At 46.3% G+C, this 22928-nt stretch overlaps 1 protein-coding gene across 1 annotated transcript in view; it reads right to left on the minus strand.

Annotated features, from left to right (window-relative positions):
* The window catches only part of usp47 (ubiquitin specific peptidase 47), a 199777-nt gene that overhangs the window by 41400 nt on the left and 135449 nt on the right, over nt 1–22928 (minus strand). Inside the window, exons 15-20 of the mRNA XM_086007543.1 lie at nt 19581–19636; nt 17535–17647; nt 9622–9726; nt 8695–8902; nt 2203–2361; nt 1270–1280 (exon numbers count right to left, since the gene is read on the minus strand). Coding sequence (XP_085863669.1) covers nt 1270–1280; nt 2203–2361; nt 8695–8902; nt 9622–9726; nt 17535–17647; nt 19581–19636 — 652 coding nt within the window. The remainder of the gene's footprint in view (nt 1–1269; nt 1281–2202; nt 2362–8694; nt 8903–9621; nt 9727–17534; nt 17648–19580; nt 19637–22928) is intronic.

Below are 22928 nucleotides of genomic sequence, written 5' to 3' on the forward strand. Positions count from 1 at the left end.
AGGAGGGAGGGGGAAGAGAAGGAGGGAGGGGGAAGAGAAGGAGGGAGGGGGAAGAGAAGGAGGGAGGGGGAAGAGAAGGAGGGAGGGGGAAGAGAAGGAGGGAGGGGGAAGAGAAGGAGGGAGGGGAAGAGAAGGAGGGAGGGGGAAGAGAAGGAGGGAGGGGGAAGAGAAGGAGGGAGGGGAAGAGAAGGAGGGAGGGGGAAGAGAAGGAGGGAGGGGGAAGAGAAGGAGGAGGGGGAAGAGAAGGAGGGAGGGGGAAGAGAAGGAGGGAGGGGGAAGAGAAGGAGGGAGGGGGAAGAGAAGGAGGGAGGGGGAAGAGAAGGAGGGAGGGGGAAGAGAAGGAGGGAGGGGAAGAGAAGGAGGGAGGGGGAAGAGAAGGGAGGGGAAGAGAAGGAAGGGAGGGAGGGAGGGGAGGGGGAAGAGAAGGGAGGGGGAAGAAAAGGAAGGGAGGGAGGGAGGGGGAGGGGGAAGAGAAGGAGGGGGAAGAAAAGGAAGGGGGGAAGAAAAGGAAGGGGGAAGAAAAGGAAGGGGGGAGGGGTGGAGAGAGGAATGAGAATGGAGTCAGGGTGTGTGACTGGTGCGATGACGCCTGGGAAGGGGAAAAATATTGCAGATGTGGCTCAAATTAGACAGCTGCAGTTTTAGAGTTTTGAAGCCTTTTCAAAGGACTTATCAAAAATTAAATGTAATCCTTTTGTTTTAATAAAATCGAGCAGTGTGTTCCAGCTAGACACGTTCAAAAGCACTCGAGAAGCAGCGTTTTCTATAATGGTTCCTGTGCTAATAAAACTCAGGAATTTCAACCGTTCATCTCTAAATCCTCAGCACTGACTCATTCGACAAAGAAGCTGGACAAATCCTGTCAAAGTTAAATATTAAGGGGAATAAAAGCAAACCAGCACTTTTGAAATATGAACAAAAATGTATATTTTTTTATTACTGAATACAACTGACTCTTAATTTAATGCTCGTAGCGCTGACTCTTAATCTGAGCTGTCGCAGTGTTTACAGATCACTCGATCTTTACATCACTTCAGTCAGTACCTGGAAAAGAAATGTAAGAAGTCACACAACACCAGGTTATAGTCCAACAGCTTTATTTGAAATCACAAGCTTTCGGAGCGCTGCTCCTTCGTCAGGTGAAGTGGAGAAATTTCTTCACTTCACCTGACGAAGGAGCAGCGCTCCGAAAGCTTGTGATTTCAAATAAAGCTGTTGGACTATAACCTGGTGTTGTGGAAAAGAAAAGTGAATGCTTCAGCTACCCACCTTGGCCAGAACTGAAAACAAAGATTCAAAATCTGCTCAATAGTGTTCAAGCACCAAAAAACGCAGGGGCGGGGGGACGGGACACACCGGGTATTGGAACCACAAAAGCGGCATTAATGGGGCTAAATAGCCTGTAAACTGCAGAGTGTTGGCCTTTATTTTCTTTCTCTTTGGGTAACAATGAATAAACTGAGTTTCTAGCACTCACTGTTTTCCTTTCACGGCTCATGTACCTGCAGTTTTTGGTTGACCTTTTCCTCTCTCCTTTGTCTTTTTAACCACCTCATCTATTATCACATTCCTTTGATTAGCCTCACCAAGATGTGCGTTTACACCATACCCCAGCATCCCGTTTCTCTATTGAGTAGTTTGCAGTCCAGTCAATCCCCGGACAACTGCTTGTGATTGCAATGCCTTATTTTGGCTTCACTCCAGGAGCTCTCTCATCTTTCAGTTCTGATGAAGTCTAACACTGCCCGTTTCCACTATTTCATTTTTTTATTATTACAGACTTGCGGTCTTTGAGATGTTTGCAGAAGGCGTTTATAAAACTAAGAACCGTCCACTGTTGCTTTCTTTACATCAGACCAGTCGACTAATGAAGTAGGTTAATATTTTTAAAAACTCAAAATGGAGCTTTCTGATTTTTAATTTAAACTGAGTTTATTCAATTTTATACTTGCCTTTTACCCAACAAAATCTCTGCCCTCCCTTTTGATGTCCTCCAGTCAATATTCATAATCTAGGTATGTGGGCCATCTGAAGAAAACTAAATGCCAACAGTAGGCTGGCTCATGCATCAGTCAGACTCACTTCTGCTGCAAACCAGTTTGAGACTTGCTGAACCTCGTTTGTCTTGCGAGCAGAGACTGTTCGAAGGTCTACATTCAGCTCACTGTGGCAATGTCACTTTTCAAACTCAACAGAACTCACCAAAGCACACAAACTGACGAACCAAACGGCCTGCAGCTCCTACCTGGGAAATGAGCTGTTTGAACTCTGCCACTGTTTGATTAAGGTAGGCCCGGACACTGACGGGCGGAGCCAGAGTTTCTGTCTTCAGGTCCACCACGTGCACTTTCACCATCACTTCTAAACAAAATGCAATGGATCAACATGAGAGGGCAAAAATGACAATGATCCATCCGTTATGGTGCTCCACACCGTTTTGTGGCCTTTTAAATTGCCACAAGACATTGTGAACCGGCTACAAATAAAACAAATCGCATGACATCTTACGTTGATTAAAAAGTAGGCATATTAGTGTAATAAACATTGCAAACATAAAATGTGCAGAATATACTGACTGTTCCTGATCATTCAGTGATTCTCCAACACACGACACACAGTCAGCATATACAGTCAATTTACTCACTTGACTTCCAGAATTGTAAGAATTGGACAGTTATTCACCTTCAGGTGTAGCATTTTTGAACATAGAATAGAATCATAGAATGGTTACAGCACAGGAGGCGGCCATTCGGCCCGCACCAGCTCTCTGGAAGAGCACTTCAGCTAGTCCCACTCCCCCGCCCTTTTTTTCCTTCAGGTACTTATCCAACTCCCTTTTGAAAGCCACGATTGAATCTGCCTCCACCACCCTTTCAGGCAGTGCATTCCAGATCCTAACCACTCGCTGAGTAAAAAAGTTTTTCCTCATGTCGCCTTTGGTTCTTCTGCCAATCACCTTAAATCTGTCCCCTCTGGTTCTCGACCCTTCCACCAATGGGAACAGTTTCTCTCTATCTACTCTGTCCAGACCCCTCATGATTTGAACACCTCTATCAAGTCTCCTCTCAATCTTCTCTGCTCCAAGGAGAACAACCCCAGCTTCTCCAGTCTATCCCCGTAACTGAAGGCCCTCATCCTGGAATCATTCTCGTAAATCTTTCTGCACCCTCTCTAAAGCCTGGATTTTTAAATTTAGTATCCTTGATGTACCATGGGTAAATTAGGTAACTGCCCAGAAAAATTCAACTGATGGAACTGTTCCTTTAAAGGAAGTTTGTCTTTCACCGTGACCTTCCTCTCCTGTTGCTCAAAGATCACCAACATGACCTTTGCTCACCAAGATTATGTTACAGAAGTAAATTCACAGGATTTCAACTTCTGATTCACTATTTCAAAAAAACTGCCGAAACTTCTTAAACACTCAGATGTACAAGAGAGCAAGATCCAGGGGTGAAAGCTTGGTATGTGGGGGATTACCTTACTGCAGAATTTGCAGCCAAATCCACAGCTTCCTCGCAGCGAGTCCCTGCTACTAACTAACCGCATGCCGCAGTCTGCCAGCCACAGAGAGACTGGGTAAACTTTGCTTTGAAGGGAAGCAGCAGCAAAGGGCCGATGCACTGCTCTTAATGCCGACAGTTGCTGCACCACGTTCCCTCTCTGAAGCTGCTTATTCTTTAAACGTGAACCCTTTGTGGTCAAAGAGACGCATGGGGCCAGTGTACAGGGATTCTGCCATCCAGTGCCTTCAGCCCCGTGCTCCCTCTGAAAAGTTTCTTCTGATGTGAAAGACACAAATTCAGTTACTGGAGCCGCAAAAACACTATCACCCGACGTGAAGAAATAGCTATTAGCATTATCTCTGGGGTTGAGATAGTTTCTGGCTGTCAATCCAGGTTAGCCCTGGGATCATTTGGAATTCAAGTGACGAGGGAGGCATTCTGCTGGTGGGGGTGTCATGGAGGGAGGCAGTCTGCTGGTGGGGGGGTGGGCTCGTGGAAGGAGGCAGTCTGCCGGTGGGGGGTCCCTAGGGAAGCAGTCTGCTGGTGGGGGGTCCTGGGGGGAGGCAGTCTGCTGGTGGGGGGTCCTGGGGGGAGGCAGTCTGCTGGTGGGGGGAGGCAGTCTGCTGATGGGGCTCCTGGGGGGAGGCAATCTGCTGGTGGGGGGAGGCAGTCTGCTGGTGGGGGGGGAATCCTGGGGGGAGGCAGTCTGCTGGTGTGAGTTCCCGGAGGGAGGCAGTCTGCTGGCGGGGTGTCCTGGAGGGAGGCATTCTGCTGGCGGGGGGGGTCCTGGAGGGAGGCAGTCTGCTGGCAGGGGGTCCTGGAGGGGGGCAGTCTGCTGGCAGGGGGGTCCCAGCGCCTTCCTGAAGGTAGAAGATGGTCAGTCGTCTCACGGCAGCAGAGTACAGACAAGTCACAGTTATACAGCACAGAAAGAGGCCCTTCAGCCCATCGTGTCCACGTCAGCCATCAAGCCCTGTCTATTCTAATCCCATTTTCCAGCACTTGGTCCGTAGCCTTGTATGCTAAGGCGTTTCAAGTGCTTCTTGAATGTTGCGAGGGTTCCTGCCCCTACCACCCTTTCAGGCAGTGAGTTCCAGATTCCGACCACGCTCTGGGTGAAAAAGTTTTTCCTCAAATCCCCTCTAAACCTCCTGCCCCTTACCTTGAAACTATGCCCCCTGGTTATTGGCCCCTCTACTAAAGGGAAAATTTCCTTTCTATCTACCCTATCTATGCCCCTCAATTTTGTACACCTCAATCAGGTCCCCCCTCAGCCTTCTCTGCTCTAAGGAAAACAACCTCAGCCTGTCCAGTCTCTCTTCATAGCTAAAGTGCTCCAGCCCAGGTAACATCCTGGTGAATCGCCTCTGCACCCTCTCCAATGCAATCACATCCTTCCTAGTGTGGCGACCAGAACTGCACACAGTATTCCAGTTGTGGCCTAACTAGCGTTTTGTACAGCTCCATCATAACCTCCCTGCTCTTATATTCTATGCCTCGGCTAATGAAGGCAAGTATCCCATTTGGCTTCTTAACCACCTTATCTACCTGTCCTACTGCCTTCAGGGATCTATGTACATGCACACCAAGGTCCCTCTGATCCTCTGTCCTACCATTCATTGTGTATTCCCTTGCCTTGTTAGTCCTCCCAAAATGCATCACCTCACACTTTTCAGGGTTAAATTCCATTTACCACTGTTCTGCCCATCTAACCAACCCATCTATATCGTCCTGTAGCCTGAGGCTTCCCTCCTCGCTATTTACCACTCCACCAATTTTCATGTCATCTACGACCTTACTGATCATACCTCCTACATTCCTATCTAAATCATTAATGTACACTACAAACAGCAAAGGACCCAGCACCGATCCCAGCGGTACACCACTGGACACAGGCTTCCAGTCACAAAAACAACCTTTGACCATCACCCTCTGCCTCCTGCCACTAAGCCAATTTTGGATCCAATGTGCCAAACTGCCCTGGATCCCATGGGCTCTTACCTTCTTGACCAGTCTCCCACGCGGGACTTTGTCAAAAACCTTACTGAAGTCCATGTAGACTACATCAACTGCACTACCCTCATCCACACACCTAGTCACCCCCTTGAAAAATTCAATCAAATTGGTTAGACATGATCTCCCCCTGACAAAGCCATGCTGACTATCCTTGATTAATCCTTGCCTCTCCAAGTGGAGACTAATTCTGTCCCTCAGAATTTTTTCCAATAATTTCCCTACCACTGATGTTAGGCTCACTGGCCTATAATTCCCTGGTTTATCCCTACTACCCTTCTTGAATAATGGTACTACGTTAGTTGTCCTCCAGTCCTCTGGCACCTCCCGTGGCCAGAGAGGTTCTGAAAATTTGTACAACATCATGGCCGCCTGGAATTATCGTGGTATGCCAACTGTGCTTCTCTTTTATTTTGGGATGAACATAGGAACAGGAGACGACCATTGAGCCCCTTGAGCCTGTTCCACCATTCAATTAGATCATGGCCGATCTGCGTCCTAATTCCATATACCCACCTTTTCCCCACATCTCTTAACAGCTTTGGTTAACAGAAATCTATCAATCTCAGATTTAAAATTAAAATTAACAATTAATCTAGCATCAATCACCGTTTGCAGAGTTCCAAACTTCTACCACCCTTTGTGTGTAGCAGTGTTTCCTAACTTCACTCCTGAAAGACCTGTCCCCTAGTCCTAGACTCCCCAACCAGTACAAATAGTTTCTCTCTATCTACCCTAGCAGTTCCCCTTAATATCTTGAAGGAAAAACAACTTGCTGCCCCCCTCCCCCCAAAGACCCAGGACAGGCTCCCCAGCCAGCCAGACCTGTCTCCAGAGTGCATGTTTGAGGTGCAACTTATAGCTTGTGCTGCAATATCTTCTTTGATGGAATCTTTTATGGATACGCTGTTGATAGTGAAGTGTTGCGAGATCAGGGTTCTGGCCTCTTTCCAGGAATGTACACAATGGCTTTCATTTTGATTACGTGGATGGTATTACATTGAAGCCAGATGACCTGGCAAGGTGTATACTGCCCCGAGTTAGCCTTCCAAAGAAGGGTCATCTTCTGGTGTTCTCTTGATATGTACAACGAAGATTCCAAGCTCAGTATATTGGCCTTGGCATGGGTGACAATCATCAGTGGAACAGCGAGTCCCAGTTCACCATCAATGTCCAAGCGAAAATTGATTGCACTACTGGACTAGCTGACTGAAAAAAAAAATCCTGATGTAAATCAAGAAATGATTCTGCAACTTTGTTAATCTGTGGATTTGTTTAATCCTCTAGAAGGCTGTCAAGATGACAAGTGGACCTGGACCCTGAATCAGATTTCCTCCATTCTCCAATCCAACAGCATTACCATCGCCGAATCCCCCACCACCAACATCCTGGGGGTCACCATTGACCAGAAACTTAACTGGACCAGCCACATAAATACTGTGGCTACAAGAGCAGGTCAGAGGATAGGTATTCTGCGGTGAGTGTCTCACCTCCTGACTCCCCAAAGCCTTTCCACCATCTACAAGGCACAAGTCAGGAGTGTGATGGAATACTCTCCGCTTGCCTGGATGAGTGCAGCTCCAACAACACTCAAGCAGCTCGGCACCATCCAGGACAAAGCAGCCCGCTTGATTGGCACCTCATCCACCACCTTAAACATTCACTCCCTCCACCACCGGCGTACCGTGGCTGCAGTGTGTACCATCTACAAGATGCACTGCAGCAACTCGCCAAGGCTTCTTCAACAGCACCTCCCAAACCCGCGACCTCTTCCACCTAGAAGGACAATGGCAGCAGGCGCATGGGAACACCACCACCTCCAAGTTGCACACCATCCTGACTTGGAAATATATCGCTGATCCTTCATCATCGCTGGGTCAAAATCCTGGAACTCCCTCCCTAACAGCACTGTGGGAGCACCTTCACCACACGGACTGCAGCGGTTCAAGAAGGCGGCTCACCACCACCTTCTCGAGGGGGCAACTAGGGATGGGTAATAAATACTGGCCTTGCCAGTGACGCCCACATCCCGTGGGTGAATTAAAAAATTAAAAAATCTACTGAATGCATCCCATCTCTCTCTGATGCTTCTAGCTTTTGAACATGCTGGCTAGGACCATCTAAACAATATTGGCAGGTCAGCCATTCTGAACTATAGCTCAAGCCTCCGTTTCTTGAGCTCTCCCTCAGAAAAATTCCACCTGAACTAATTCCATTAATCTGTCAGAAGGTACCAGGAGTGACTGCTCACAATAGGCCTCATGGTACTGACCAGAGTTCGAAACACATTTAGCAAAAAAAAAAAAAATTGGAAAGTTGTGTAATTGTGAAATTTTAAATGGGGTGCAGGAACAGAGCGTCTTGGGGGGGTGCGTGCACACAAGTCTTTGTAGGTGGCAGGACAAGTTGAGAAGGCTGCTAAAAAGGCATATGGGATCCTTGGCTTTACAAATAGAGGTATAGAGTAGAAAAGGAAGGAAGTGATGCTAAAGTGTGTTTTACTCCAGCTGGAGTATTGTGTTCAATTCTGGGCACCACACTTTAGGAAGGATGTCAAGGCCTTGGAGAGGGTACGGAGGAGATTGACCAGAATGGTACCAGGGAGGAGGGACTTCAGTTGCGTGGAGAGACTGGAGAAACGGGTTGTTTTTCTTAGAGCAGAGGTTAAGGTGAGATTTAATAGAAGTGCTCAAAATCTTGAAGGCATTTGCTGGAGTAAATAAGGAGAAACTGTTTCCAGTGGCAGGAGGGTCAGTAACCAGAGGACACAGAGTGAAGGTAATTGGCAAAGAACCAGAGGCGACAGGAGGAAAAAATATTTACGCAGCGAGTTGTTGTGATCTGGAACGCGCTGCCTGAAAGGGCGGTGGAAGCAGATTCAATAATAAACTTTCAAAAGGGAATTGGATAAATACTTGAAGGGGAGAAATTTGCATCAGGAGGTTTTGGTTTCATTACGGACTCAAGCACATAATCTAGGCCAACACGCTAGTGTAGTACTGAGGGAGTGCTGCACTGTCGCGGGTACAGTCGTCTGATCTGATGGCGGGAACGCAAGAGAGTGAAAATGGAAATTTAAACAAAGAAAAATCACTGGATTCTAAATAAATTCCCTTGACAATTATTTTGAAATGAAAACAGTGGTGAGATTTTCCTGGCACTGATGAAAGAAACTTACCGCCCGATTTATACGGTTGAAAAGCTTGATCAGGTCGCCTCGTCTCCAGCAGCAGGTCGAACATATAAGACGACTTAACTCCACCCAGGAGCAGCCCCACTGGAGTATCCTCCTCTCCCTCGTACGAGCGCTCCAAGTAATCGTGGAACTCGTCATACTTGACCAGGCGGCAGCAGTCAGGTGGAAGTGCCTCTTCTAAATCCATGAGCTTCAAACGGAAAGCACAGAAACAGAAGGTCGTCACTAACCGCTAATGTATGGTTAATGTCTGCGGTGTAACGTAGAATCAAAGGAATTTATGGCACAGAAAGAGGCCATTCGGCCCATCGTGTCCATGCTGGCCGAAAGAGAGCGCTCCAGCCTAATCCCACTGTCCAGCTCTTAGTCCGTATCCCTGTAGGTTACAGCACTTCGAGTGCAGATCCAAGTACTTTTTAAATGTGGTGAGGGTTTCTGCCTCTACCACCCTTTCAGGCAGTGAGTTCCAGACCCCCACCACCCTCTGGGTGAAAAAAGTTCTCCTCAACTCCACCTCTAATCCTTCTACCGATTACTTTAAATCTACACCCCCTGGATATTGACCTCTCTGCCAAGGGAAATAGGTCCTTCCTACCCACTCTACCTAGGCCCCTCATAATTTTATACATCTCAATTAAGTCTCCCCTCAGCCTCCTCTGCTCCAAAGAAAACAACCCCAGCCGATCCAATCTTTCATCATAGCTAAAATTCACCAGTTCAGGCAACATCCGCGTAAATCTCCTCTGTACCCTGTAACTTAATACTTGAGCCATCCCAACTGTGACTGAAGTAGGAAGGGATAGGGAGAGTTCTTTCAGTTGGAAGGAGCTTCCTTATACTGTATTTAAAAGACAACAGTTGCTATCTGGTAGGAGATCGGTTCGTTTTAGATCCTTCAAGTCCACATACCTTGTATGCTACCTCCACAGCTTCTTGTAATGTTTTGTCCTTGTGAACCTCCAGTTTGTTCTCCATCATTACCTGCCGCACGGGATGCATGCAGAACAGCTTGATCTGCGATAGGAAACAGTTCTGAATGCTTCATTCTTAAAAATTACACAAATGCTTTGAGAATTAGCCAATATTCTAAGTTTCCTTTTATTCTGGAGAATCTCAGCTCAGTGTCAACCAATAGAAATAGCTGACCAACCACAAGTGAGGCTGCTGTGACACAGTTTTAGCCACATACAGTCTCAAACTCTCACATACACTCGCACAATACCGGTAAATATTCTTCACGTGCATATTTACTTAAACATCCCCACCGCCATTCAGTAACCAAGGAAGTAAATCGCTCCGCCTCTCCATCACTCTCTTCTCCTTTAAGACGCTCCTTAAAACCTAACTCTTTGACCAAGCTTTTAGTCACCTGTCCTAATATCTTTGTGTGTCTCGGTTTCAAATTTTGTTTGGTAACGTTCCAGTGAAGCGCCTTGGGACGTTTTACTGCGTTAAAAACCTTGCATTTATATAGTGCCTTTAAAAAAAAAAAATTCGCTTATGGGATGTGGGCATTGTTGGCAAGGCCAGCATTTATTGCCCATCCCTAGTTGTCCTTGAGAAGGTGGTGGTGAGACGCCTTCTTGAACCGCTGCAGTCCGTGTGGTGAAGGTGCTCCCACAGTGCTGTTAGGGAGGGAGTTCCAGGATTTTGACCCAGCGACGATGAAGGAACGGCCGATATATTTCCAAGTCAGGATGGTGCGCGATTTGGAGGGGCACTTGGAGGTGGTGGTGTTCCCATGCGCCTGCTGCCCTTGTCCTTCTAGGTGGAAGAGGTCACGGGTTTGGGAGGCGCTGCCGAAGAAGCCTTGGCGAGTTGCTGCAGTGCATCTTGTAGATGGTGCACACTGCAGCCACAGTGCGCCGGTGGTGGAGGGAGTGAATGTTTAAGGTGGTGGATGGGGTGCCGATCAAGCGGGCTGCTTTGTCCTGGATGGTGTCGAGCTTCTTGAGTGTTGTTGGAGCTGCACTCATCCAGGCAAGTGGAGAGTATTCCATCACACTCCTTACTTGGGCCTTGTAGATGGTGGAAAGGCTTTGCGAAGTCAGGAGGTGAGACACTCGCTGCAGAATACCCAGCCTCTGACCTGCTCTTGTTGCCACAGTAATTATGTGGCTGGCCCAGTTAAGTTTCTGGTTAATGGTGACCCCCCAGGATGTTGATAGTGGAGGATTCGACGATGGTAATGCCATTGAATGTCATGGGGAGATGGTTAGACTCTCGCTTGTTGGTGATAGTCATTGCCTGGTACTTCTGTGGTGCGAATGTTACCTGCCACTTATCAGCCCAAGCCTGAACGCTGTCAAGGTCTTGTTGAATGCGGGCATGGACTGCTTCATTATCTGGGGAGTTGTGAATGGCGCTGAACACTGTGCAGTCCTCAGCGAACATCCCCATTTCTGACTTATTTTGGAGGGAAGGTCATTGATGAAGCAGCTGAAGATGGTTGGGCCTCGGACACTGCCCTGAGGAGCTCCTGCAGCGATGTCCTGGGGCTGTGATGACTGACCTTCAATCACCACAACCATCTTCCTTTGTGCTAGGTATGTGACTCCAGCCCCGATTCCCACTGACTTCAGTTTTACTAGGGCTCCTTGATGCCAGACTCAGTCAAATGGTGCCTTGATGTCAAGGGCAGTCACTCTCACCTCGCCTCTGGAATTCAGCTCCTTGGTTGTTGTAAAGCACTAACAACCAATAAACACTCGCGCACTCTGCTTTTCATTTTATCAACACTTGCGTACACCATGCAAATACAAGCATAGGGATCACATGCCCAGCGATAGTGTCTATTACTCACTTATTAAAATCAGAAATGCAATTTGCCACATCGCGGACCTGGAAAGAGTCGGCAGCCGAGGCGGCAGATACTAATCCGGCAAATTCCAAAAGAACAGCAAAATCAAGGTGTGACGTCACAGGACAGCAGGTAGGTGATTGGTGGGCGAGTATTAGCGTTTTATTCTCTCTAATTTAACTAGATAAACTAATATAACTAGAGATAATCGTGTGAATAAAGACTTTAACTAAGAGAGCAAGAGAAGCAGCCGGAGATAAAGGTCGGCCTGACTGTTAAGACTCTTGGTCTTAAAGTTTATTTCTGTTAAGTTAGGTTAATAGTCAAATAAATAGAGGGATGGCAGAGCACCTCAGTCCCACGGAATGCACATCCTGCTACATTGGGGACTCCAGGACGCTTCCCGTATCCTGGACAACCACGTGTACAGGAAATGCCGTCGGCTGGAGGAGCTTGAGCAGCAGCTGGTGTCACTGCGGTGCATCCGTGAGGCTGAGAGCTACGTGGATAGCACGTTTCAGGAGGTGGTCACCCCGCAGAGTAAGAGTGTGCAGGCAGAGGGGGAATGGATGATTGTTAGACAGAAGAGGACCACCAGGCAGGTAGTGCAGGAGTTCCCCGAGTGCATCTCACGCGCCAACCAGTATTCGGTTCTGAGTACTGGTGGGGGCGATGGTTCCTCTGGGAAGTTAATAGTGGTAGGAAATTCGATATTAGGGAAACAGACAGGCGTTTCTGCGGCCGCAGATGTGATTCCAGGATGGTATGTTGGCTCCTTAGTGCCAGGGTCAAGGATGTCACTGAGTGGCTGCAGAACATTCTGAGGGGGGGAGGGTGAACAGCCAGAGGTCATGGTCCAAATCGGTACCAACGACATAGGTACAAAGAGGGATGAGGTCCTGCAGGCAGATTTTAAGGAAAGAGATTAAAAAGCAGGGTCTCAAAGGTAGTAATCTCCGGATTACTCCCGGTGCCACGTACGAGTAAGTATAGAAATAGGAGGATAGAGCAGATGAATGCGTGGCTGGAGAGATGGTGCAGGAGGGAGGGCTTCAGATTCCTGGGACAGCTTCAGATTCCTGAGACATTGGGACCGGTACTGGGGGAGGTGGGACCTGTAAAGGCCGGACAGGTTGCACCTCAACAGAGCTGGGACCAGTATCCTCGCGGGGGATGGGTTTGCTAGTGCTGTGGGGGAGGGTTTAAACTAATTTGGCAGTGGGATGGGCACCAGGATGTAGCATTAGAAAGGAGAAACAATGGGCTCAAAGGATTGGGAGAGACAGTACTAGAGTAAGAAATAGTACGGTATTAGGTGGGGTCAGACTAAGAGAGAATACAAGAAGGTCGAAGATAGGTTTACAGGGCATGTGTGTAAACGCACGAAGCGTGGTAAATAAGGTTGGTGAGCTGCAGGCGCAAATAGCCACATGGGAATATGATGTCATGGCGATAACGGAGACCTGGCTCAAAAAAGGGCAGAATTGGGTTTTGAATATTCCTGGATATAAGGTGTTTAAGAAAGATAGGGAAGGAAAGAAAGGTGGTGGTGTGGCAGTATTGGTTAAGGAGAATGTTACAGTGCTGGAGAGAGAGGATGTCCTGGAGGGGTCAACGACATAATCTATTTGGTTAGAGTTAAGAAATAATAGAGGTGCCATTACACTACTAGGTGTATTCTATAGACCGCCAACTAGTGGGAAAAATAGAGGAGCAAATTTGCAGGGAAATTACAGAGAGGTGCAAGAACTATAGGGTAGTGATAATGGGGGACTTCAATTATCCCAATATAGACTGGGATAGTAATAGTGTAAAGGGCAGAGAGGGAAGAATTTCTGAGGTATGTTCAGGAGAACTTTCTTGATCAGTACATTTCCAGCCCAACGAGGAAGGAGGCATTGCTGGATCTGGTTCTGGGGGATGAGGCGGGTCAAGTGGAGCAAGTGTCAGTAGGGGGACATTTAGGGAACAGTGATCATAGTATCACAAGGTTTAAATTAAACGGAAAAGGACAGGGAGCAATCTAGAGTAAAAATACTTAATTGGAGGAAGGCAAATTCCAGTGGATTGAGAACGGATCTGGCCCGGGGAAATTGGAATCAAAGATTGGCAGGCAAAACTGTAATCGAACAATGGGCTGCCTTTAAAGAGGAAATAGTTCAGGTACAGTCGAGGTGCATTCCCACGAGGGGGAAAGGTAGAGCAACTAAAGCTAGAGCTCCCTGGATGATGAAAGAGACAGAGAGTAAGAAGAAGCAGAAAAAGAGCACGTATGACAGGTCGAGAATCAGGCTGAATATAGAAAGTTCAGAGGGGAAGTGAAAAAGAAAATAAGAGGGGCAAAGAGAGAGTAAGAGAAAAGATTGGCAGCTAACATAAAAGGGTATTCAAGTGTCTTCTATGGGCACATAAATAATAAACGGGTAGTAAGAGAAGGAGTGAGGCAGATTAGGGACCAAAAAGGAGACCTACGCATGGAGGCAGAGGGCATGGCTGAGGTATTAAATGAGTACTTTGCATCTGTCTTCACCAAGGAAGAAGATGCTGCCAAAGTCAGTGAAAGAGCACAGAGTTGAGATACTGGATGAGATAAAAATTGCTAAAGAGGAGGTACTAGAAAGGCTGTCTGTACTTAAAGTAGATCAGTCACCAGATGCAGATGGGATGCATCCTAGGATGCTGAAGGAGGAAATCGCAGAGGTACTGGTCATAATCTTCCAATCCTCTGATACGGGGGTGGTGCCAGAGGACTGGAGAATTGCAAATGTTACACCCTTGTCCAAAAAAGTGTGTAAGGATAAACCCAGCAACTACAGGCCTGTCAGGTTAACCTTGGTACTGTATTGGGGAAGCTTTTAGAAACAACAAAGTTAAGTCACTTGGACAAGTGTGGATTAATTCAGGAAAGCCAGCACGGATTTGTTAAAGGCAAATCGTGTTTAACTAACTTGATCGGGTTTTTTGATGAGGTAACAGAGAGGGTTGATGAGGGCAATGCGGTTGACGTGGTGTACATGGACTTCCAAAAGGCGTTTGATAAAGTGCCACACAATAGGCTTGCCAGCAAAGTTGAAGCCCGTGGAATAAAAGGGACAGTGGCAGCATGGATACGAAATTGGCTAAGTGACAGGAAACAGAGTAGTGGTGATCGGTTGTTTTTCAGACTGGAGGCAGGTATAGTGGTGTTCCCCAGGGGTCGGTACTAGGACCACTGCTGTTCTTGATATATATTAATGACTTGGATGTGGGTGTACAGGGCACAATTTCAAAATCTGCAGATGACACAAAACTTGGAAGTATAGTGAACAGTGAGGAGAATAGGGATAGACTTCAAGAGGACAAAGACAGGCTGGTGGAATGGGGGGATATGTGGCAGATGAAATTTAATGCAGAAAAGTGAGAAGTGATACATTTTGGTAGGAAGAACAAGGAGAGACAATATAAACTAAAGGGTACAATCCTAAAGCGGGTGCATGAACAGCGAGACCTGGGGGTATATGTGCACAAATCGTTGAAGGTGGCAGGACAGGTTGAGAAATCAGTTAAAAAAGTATACAGGATACTGGGCTTCATAAATAAAGGCATATAGAGTACAAAAGCAAGGAAGTTATGATGAACCTTTATAAAACACTGGTTTGGCCTCAACTGGAGTAGTGTGTCCAATTTTGGGCACCGCACTTTAGGAAGGATGTGAAGGCCTTAGAGAGGGTGCAGAAAAAATTTACAAGAATGATTCCAGGGATGAGGGACTTCAGTTACATGGATAGACTGGAGAAGCTGGGGTTGTTCTCCTTAGAGCAGGGAAGGTTGAGAGGAGATTTGATAGAGGTGTTCAAAATCATGAGGGGTCTAGACAGAGTAGAGAGAGAGAAACTGTTCCCATTGGCAGAAGGGTCGAGAACCAGAGGACACAGATTTAAGGTGATTGGCAAAAGAACCAAAGGCGACATGAGGAAAAACTTTTACACGCAGTGAGTGGTTAGGATCTGGAATGCGCTGCCTGAGGGTGGTGGAGGCAGATTCAATTGTGGTTTTTAAAAGGGAACTGGATAAGTACCGGAGGGAAAAAAATTTGCAGGGCTACGGGGAAAGAGTGGGGAGTGGGACTAGCTGAAGTGCCCTTGCAGAATGGCCTCCTGTGCTGTAACCATTCTATGATCTGGATTCCTAATTCGCCATATGTGGCCAGTGGCGAACGTGTTGGGCAGCGCTGCATTAGAATCACTGAAATATTCAACGGCTCCAGTCATTCTAGTTGGCCACAATCGCAACTGACAAAATACAAGTGCTGTTTAAGTCTTCAAATTTAAATATTATTGAATCACCATTTCCTTTTTTCTTCAAAATGTGTTGTGGTTCCTTGCAATTGAAGCTGAATTGTAAACTTAATTTGAATTCCCTAAAAGTGGCACTGTATGGATTTTCTTCTTGGACCTGCTCATATCGTTATCTGCTTAAAACATTCCGATACACACTTCACCTTTTACACCCAGTTTTTATTGATATTCTTACTATTTAGGCCCCTTTGTGCTGCACAACAATCCCCAGCCGAGAGGGTGACCAGGGCACCTACCCCCAGGTCTCTGCCCGCCCTCACCCAGACGGGATCAAGATTTCAAGATTTATAAGCACCATGGGGGGGGGGGGGGGGGGAAAGAGAGAGAGGAGGAGGGAAGAGCTTAACCTCAATTGACACTTTAACCAACATCTCAGCAATTCAGAGATTGAAGAATGGCATCTTTAAACTTCGCTTTTTTGTTCAATTTGTTCATTTTTCTAGGTTGTACAACTAACCACTTCTTAGTTTATTAACCATGGAAAACTTTAAAAGTTTTCAAATCGAGTTAATGGATCGCTCACTGAAACCAACAGGGCAGTGTGTCAATGTTCCCTTTAAGCCGTGCAGCGCTCCAGGGATCCCGCGCAGCGGCATTTTGAACGGCCCGTACAAACCCTTAAAGGGGCCGCGCGGTGCCAAAAAGAATTGAGGGGGAATATTGCAGTGTGCCTACATGTGACTCCAGTCACGCACCATCAAGGTTTGACTAATTACTGCCCGTGAAGTGGCTTGGCAAGTTGTGCAGTTGTATCAAACTGAGGGCAACTAGGGATCGGCAATAAATGCCGGCCTTGCTAGCACAATTCCTGGGAATGATTAAAAGAATTCAGTTACAAATTCTAGAACGTGGGCGAAAGCTTACAAGAGCAAAGGCGCTCAGTTTACAGATAAATGTTTTACACAGGGGTCAGGGAATTTGTGGGATGGACTGTGCCAGGGTTGGGGAAACAGATAGTGTGGAAATATTTAAATGAGAATCAAGTGCTTGTTGCACGGATTTGTTTTTCTGGGTGGTCCTGTCACTGCAGAGCAGGAACCTGCAACCTCCTCCAGCCCCGAGATCTCTGCACTCCTCCAATTCTGGCATCTTGAGCACCCCCGATTTTAATCGCCCCACCATTGGCGGCCGTGCCTTCAGCTGCCTGGGCACCAAGCTCTGGAATTCCCTCCCTAAACCTCTCCGCCTCTCTCTCCTCCTTTAAGACGTTCCTTAAAACCTCCCTCTTTCCTGTCCTAACTTCTCCTTATGTGGCTCAGTGTCAATTTTTGTTTGATAATCGCTCCTGTGAAGCGTCTTGGGACGTTTTATTACATTATAAAGGTGCTGTATAAATACAAGTTGCTGTTGGCATTTAACTTTGCTTTCACAGCCCGAACCACACCAACACGAGTGAATAACTACACACTTTAAAATGTCTCGACACATTTTTTTAAGTTTAACTAAAGGACTAACCATTCCTTTAACATATAAAACTGCACAATGTGGACATGCAATGTTCCTGTAGAAATTTTTATGGGGGCACGGCCCCTTTAAGGATCTGCGTGGCCCATTCAAAACACTACACGTACACTGGTTTTTTCCTCATTGAAAAGCCAGCGAGCCGGCTGTGCGGGGAGGGCCAGAGAGCTGCGCGGTTGCAACATTGGTGACATGCTGTCTTTATTTTGAACTACGCATCATACCTTGCACGTATTACGTTCAATTTCCCGCTGCCTTTTCTCTTGCTCTTCTGTTTCTTTCTCTTTCTGGACCAGGTGTTTGATGTGCTCAGGAAATTCATGGAGCTCCAAGAACTCTATCAATGAAGAAAAATTATGCTCTGTGCCTCAGAAGAAGAACAGACAGCTAAATATTTTATGGCACGTTTCTTAGTTCACACGGTTTCACATTATGGGTCATTATGCATGTTCAATTTAAGTATTTAAAGCAAGCTAATGAATTGCTCACTGAAACCAGTGCAGTGTGGAGCAGCAGGAAGATGTATAGTCGGAGGGATAAAGCACAAATCCCAGGAGATGACAATGGTATGACTATCTTTGACAAAGCTTTATAAGGTCACCTGTCCTAATATCTCATGTAGTTCAGTGTCAAATCTTTGTCTGAATCGCTCCTGTGAATTGCCTTGGGTTTTACTATGTTAAAGGCGCTCTATAAATGCAAGTTTTCATTGTTATATTTGGATTACACTCAGTACAATTCTGGTTGGCCATTCTACAAATGCCATATCCAGGCATGGGAGGCAGTGCTGAAAAGGACAAGTAAATGGATATTAGCTTGAGGCATCGGAGTTATGAGGCGAGGACGATGAGCCTGGGATGGTTTATTCTGGAGAAGAGACGGCTCAGAGGAGAGGTTATTCACATATTGAAGATCCTTAAGGAAATGGATCAATTGAACTTTGATAACTTTTGAAATTGCCACAAACTCCAGAACCAGGAGACACAGACACAAGCTTAGAAAAAGGAAAGTGCACAGTCTAGTCTTAACTGCTTTATGCAGAAGGGGTGAATGCATTGAATGAACTGCCCAGAGAGTCAGATAATGTGGGGGAAAAACATTAGGGAGAATTAATATCGGAGGGAGTGACGATTGTGGCACGTTAGATTTTTGTGCTGACCAGATGGACTGGGTAGTCTTTTCTGATCCTGTACTTTCCCAAGTTCAAATCCCAGTGGTTGCTTCTAGGTGAACGAAGCTACAGTAATCAGGAATCGACCCCGGTGTTCTTTTTAACCATGATACAGTTTGAATGGCATCACCGAGTGCCTATGGAGATCATTTCTGCATCTTTCAGCTCGATCCCTTTTGCACAAACTGCGTTATTTGGAATCGAAAAGGCAGAAATTGCAAATTGACGAGAACACTAAGAATATCACGTCAGAGTTCAAGTCCCAGTTTTAACTGGTGTTTGTGTCAAGATTTTGCACCAAACACCACCAAGGCATAAGTATAAAAAAGAGACACTTGAATTTCTACAGCGCCTTTCACAACCACCGGACGTCCCAAACCGCTTTACAGCCAATGAAGTACTTTTTGAAGTGTAGTCACTGTTGTAATGTAGGAAACACAGCAGCCAATTTGCGCACAGCAAGCTCCCACTAACAGCAACGTGATAATGACCAGATAATCTGTTTGCGATGTTGGCCGAGGGGTAAATATTGACCCCACGACACCAGGAGAACTTCCCTGCTCTTCTTCGACACAGTGGATTGGGATCTTTTATGTCCACCCGAGAACAGGCGGGGGCCTTGGTTTAACGTCTCATCTGAAAGAGATCCCTCCATGCATAATTCTGGCATACATTCGTGCAGGTTGGCCAACAAGTTAGAATCAACGTTCCCTCTAAGCAGCGTGGCCACACAGCTCTCTGCCGGTCCCGTACAGCCCGGGACTGGCTTTTCCCCATGTTAAATTCCACACACACGCGAAACCGTGAATGGGCCGCACACCCAAAAAAAATTAGGGGGAACATTGGTTAGGATGTCCCATAATTCAGGTGTCCATGCTTACAGGTTGACTAGCGAATGACATGATGAAAATGCCATGGGATCGTACTATCCTGATCGAGGACAGCACGAATGTTGGTGGCTGACTGCAGGCAGAGAATACAGCCCTCACACAAACCAAATGCGATGATGTCAAACCGTTAAAGAATTTTTATTATCTCGTTGCAAACAACATAAAAGCAACACCGGCGCTGCGGTAAAACTTTCAATAAACTCACTCACTTGCATTTCTTGTAGATTCCTTTTGTCTGTAAATTAACATATACGCGTTGGTGGAACTGGTAAGAGAGAAAGTTCAGTTACTAACCACATGAACTCAGAATCACAACTTTATTCTTAACTATGAATTTGCCGTATTAGCTACCATTCAGTTCCAATCACCTACTAAACATACATACGTATTTAGGGTATGGTAGTACAGGAAACTTTGGTTTATCCAGAGGTTGTATGTCCGGAAACCTCGATCCACCGGCAGAAATCAGGAGCCGTTTTGTTAGGTTTTTTTTCTTCTCGTGGCTTTTTTTCCCCCAACAGTCGGGCTCTGGAAAGTCTCTCTGAAGCTGTTGCTAAGCTACAGAGATGCTTCCAAGGTACGGGCCGACTGCTTAGAAGCTGTTGCTAAGCAACAGTGTTTGTTGTCAGATATGGAGATGAAAACCGCCGTATCCTTCAGAATTAGCGCTGGTTTGTCCGGCAGTTTTGATAGATCGGCAACAGCTCGGTCCCGTCGGTGCCGGATATCACAAAGTTTCCTGTATAGTGGTTATGTTACTGGACTAATGATCCAGAGACATGAGTTCAAATCCCACCACCGCAGCTGTGGAATTTATATTCAGTTGGAATAAAAAGCGCCATCAGTACAGACCATGAAACGAATGAATTGTTGGAAAAACCTATCTGGTTCACTAATGTCCTTTAGGGAAGGAAATCTGCCGTCCTTACCCAGTCTGGCCTATATGTGGCTCCAGACCCACACCAATGTGGTTGACTTGTAACTGCCCTCTGGCCCAGTTGCATCAAAACTGCTATACGCCACACGGACTGCAGCGGTTTAAGGCGGCGGCTCACCACCACCTTCTCGAGAGCAATTAGGGATGGGCAATAAATGCTGGACTTGCCAGCGACACCCACACCCCGTGAATGAATAAAAATGCCTGCCATCTCTCGTACAGATTCCTTGCAAATGCTCTCAGAAGTCTACACTGTTGTGGTAGAATAAGCATGTTATTACACACCAGAATGATGGATAGAAAAAATAGGCACACAGAAATGAAGTTACAGTGTCAATGACTAGCACTGTAATACCCGTTTTTCAGTAACGGATTACAATATATAGGGAACACCTCAACTGTAACAGTCTATCAGATGGAATCAATATGTGGGTTAAGATCTGATAGAGTTCCAATAGATGGGTTTTGATCAAGTAAATCGGGAGAAACTACTTCAACTCGTCCCAGTGGTAACGAGGGGGCGTAAGTTTAAGATCAGCAAAAAGAATGAAAGGAAGGATTAGCATAGAATCATAGAAATTTACAGCACAGGAGGCCATTCAGCCCATCGTGTCCGTGCCGGCCGACAAAGAGCTCTCCAGCCTAATCCCAATTTCCAGCTCTTGGTCCATAGCCCTGTAGGTTACGGCACTTCAAGTGCACATCCAAGCACTTTTAAAATGTGATGAGGGTTTCTGCCTCTACCACCCTTTCAGGCAGTGAGTTCCAGACCCCCACCAACCTCTGGGTGAACAAAGTTCTCCTCAAATCCCCTCCAAACCTCCTACCAATTACTTTAAATCTATGCCCCCCTGGTTGTTGACCCCCCCGCTAAGGGAAATAGGTCCTTCCTATCCACTCTATCCAGGCCCCTCATAATTTTATACACCTCAATAAGGTCTCCCCTCAGCCTCCTCTGTTCCAAAGAAAACAGACCCAGCCTATCCAGTCTTTCCTCATAGCTAAAATTCTCCTGTCCAGGCAACATCCTTGTAAATCTCCTCTGTACCCTCTCTAGTGCAATCACATCTTTCCTGTAATGTGGTGACCAGAACTGCACGCAGTACTCTAGCTGCGGCCTAACTAGCATTTTATTAGGCGATTTTTTATGGACACGGAATGCCGGATCAGAAACAGCAGTGGAAGCAGAATCCATAATAATAGCTTTTAAAAGGGAAGTAGATGAATGTTTGAAAAGGGAATGTTTAAAAGGACATGTGAAATGGGCAGGGTAATAGGTCCACGTGGATAGCCCTTTCAGGTCAAACAACATCCTTCTGTGCTGTAAGATTAACACAGGTAAAGCCTTCCTGGAGCAGACACCGTTCACTTGTATTTTTTATTTGAAGAAAACATTCAGAAAGGGTGCGTATTTACTGATTTTGCTTTATTAAAATCCTTTTCATGAGAATTGGCATTTTAAGGGCTTCATCTTATAGACAGGAAATTGAAAGAGAGAATTGACAAAGTAGGTGCTCTGCTCAGCCTCAAGCTTTTTGATTGATGGTCTTCACACAAAAACCGGTGGAAATTGCGGCGTATGACCATTGGACTATTGTTAAAATCCCATGCAATGAAACTGGAATTGGACTTGTCCAGTCATCACGAACGAGTGGCCATGCCCATCGATTTCATCACAGCCTGTGAACAGCCAGCCTCAGCTACTCATGTGTCACCTCTGGCTCTTTCGCCAATTATCTTAAATCTGTCCCCTCTGGTTACTGACCCTCCCGCCACTGGAAACAGTTGCTCCCTATTTACTCTATCAAAACGCTCCATGATTTTGAACTCCTCTTAAACTTCTCTGCTCGAAGGAGAACAATTCCCAGTCTCTCCACGTAACTGAAGTCCCTCATCGCTGGTACCATTCTAGTCAATCTCCTCTGCACCCTCTCGCAGGCCTTGACTGCTTTCCTAAAGTGCAGTGCCCGGAATTGAACAATACTCCAGCTGAGGTCTAACTAGTGTTTTATAAAGGTTTAGCATCACTTCCTTGCTTCTGTAGTCTATGTCTCTATTAATAAAGCCAAGGATCCTGAATGCTTTTAAAAAAAAAGTAAAAGCAGCCTTTTCAACTTGTCCTGCCACCTTCAAAGATTTGTGTACTACACCCCCAACTGTTCCTGCACCCCCTTTAAATATGTACTATTTAGTTTATATTGCCTCTCCTCATTCTTCCTACCGAACTGTATCACTTCACATTTCTCTGCGTTAAATTTCACCTGCCACGTATCTGCCCATTTCACCAGTCTATGTCCTCTTTGCGCACAGCAAGGTGATAATGACCAGATAACCTGTTTTACTAATGTAGGTTAAGGGATAAATATTGGAAGAACTCCACTGCTCTGCGAATAGCGCCGTGGGATCTTTTATGTTCACCTGAGGAGGCAGACGGGGCCTCGGTTTAACGTCTCATCCGAAAGATGGCACCTCCGACAGCGCGGCACTCCCTCAGTACTGCACTGGGAGTGTCGGCCTGGATTTTGTGTATTTTATTAAATATGCAAAAAAAAAGTATTTAAAAATAGAAGCAATTGTTTTTATTAAGTTCTTTGATCTAAATTGTACAGATGATGGGCAG

The sequence above is a fragment of the Somniosus microcephalus genome, chromosome 15 (assembly GCF_052327205.1).
Source record: "Somniosus microcephalus isolate GS21.2 chromosome 15, FLI_Smic_1.0, whole genome shotgun sequence".
Taxonomy (NCBI): domain Eukaryota; kingdom Metazoa; phylum Chordata; class Chondrichthyes; order Squaliformes; family Somniosidae; genus Somniosus; species Somniosus microcephalus.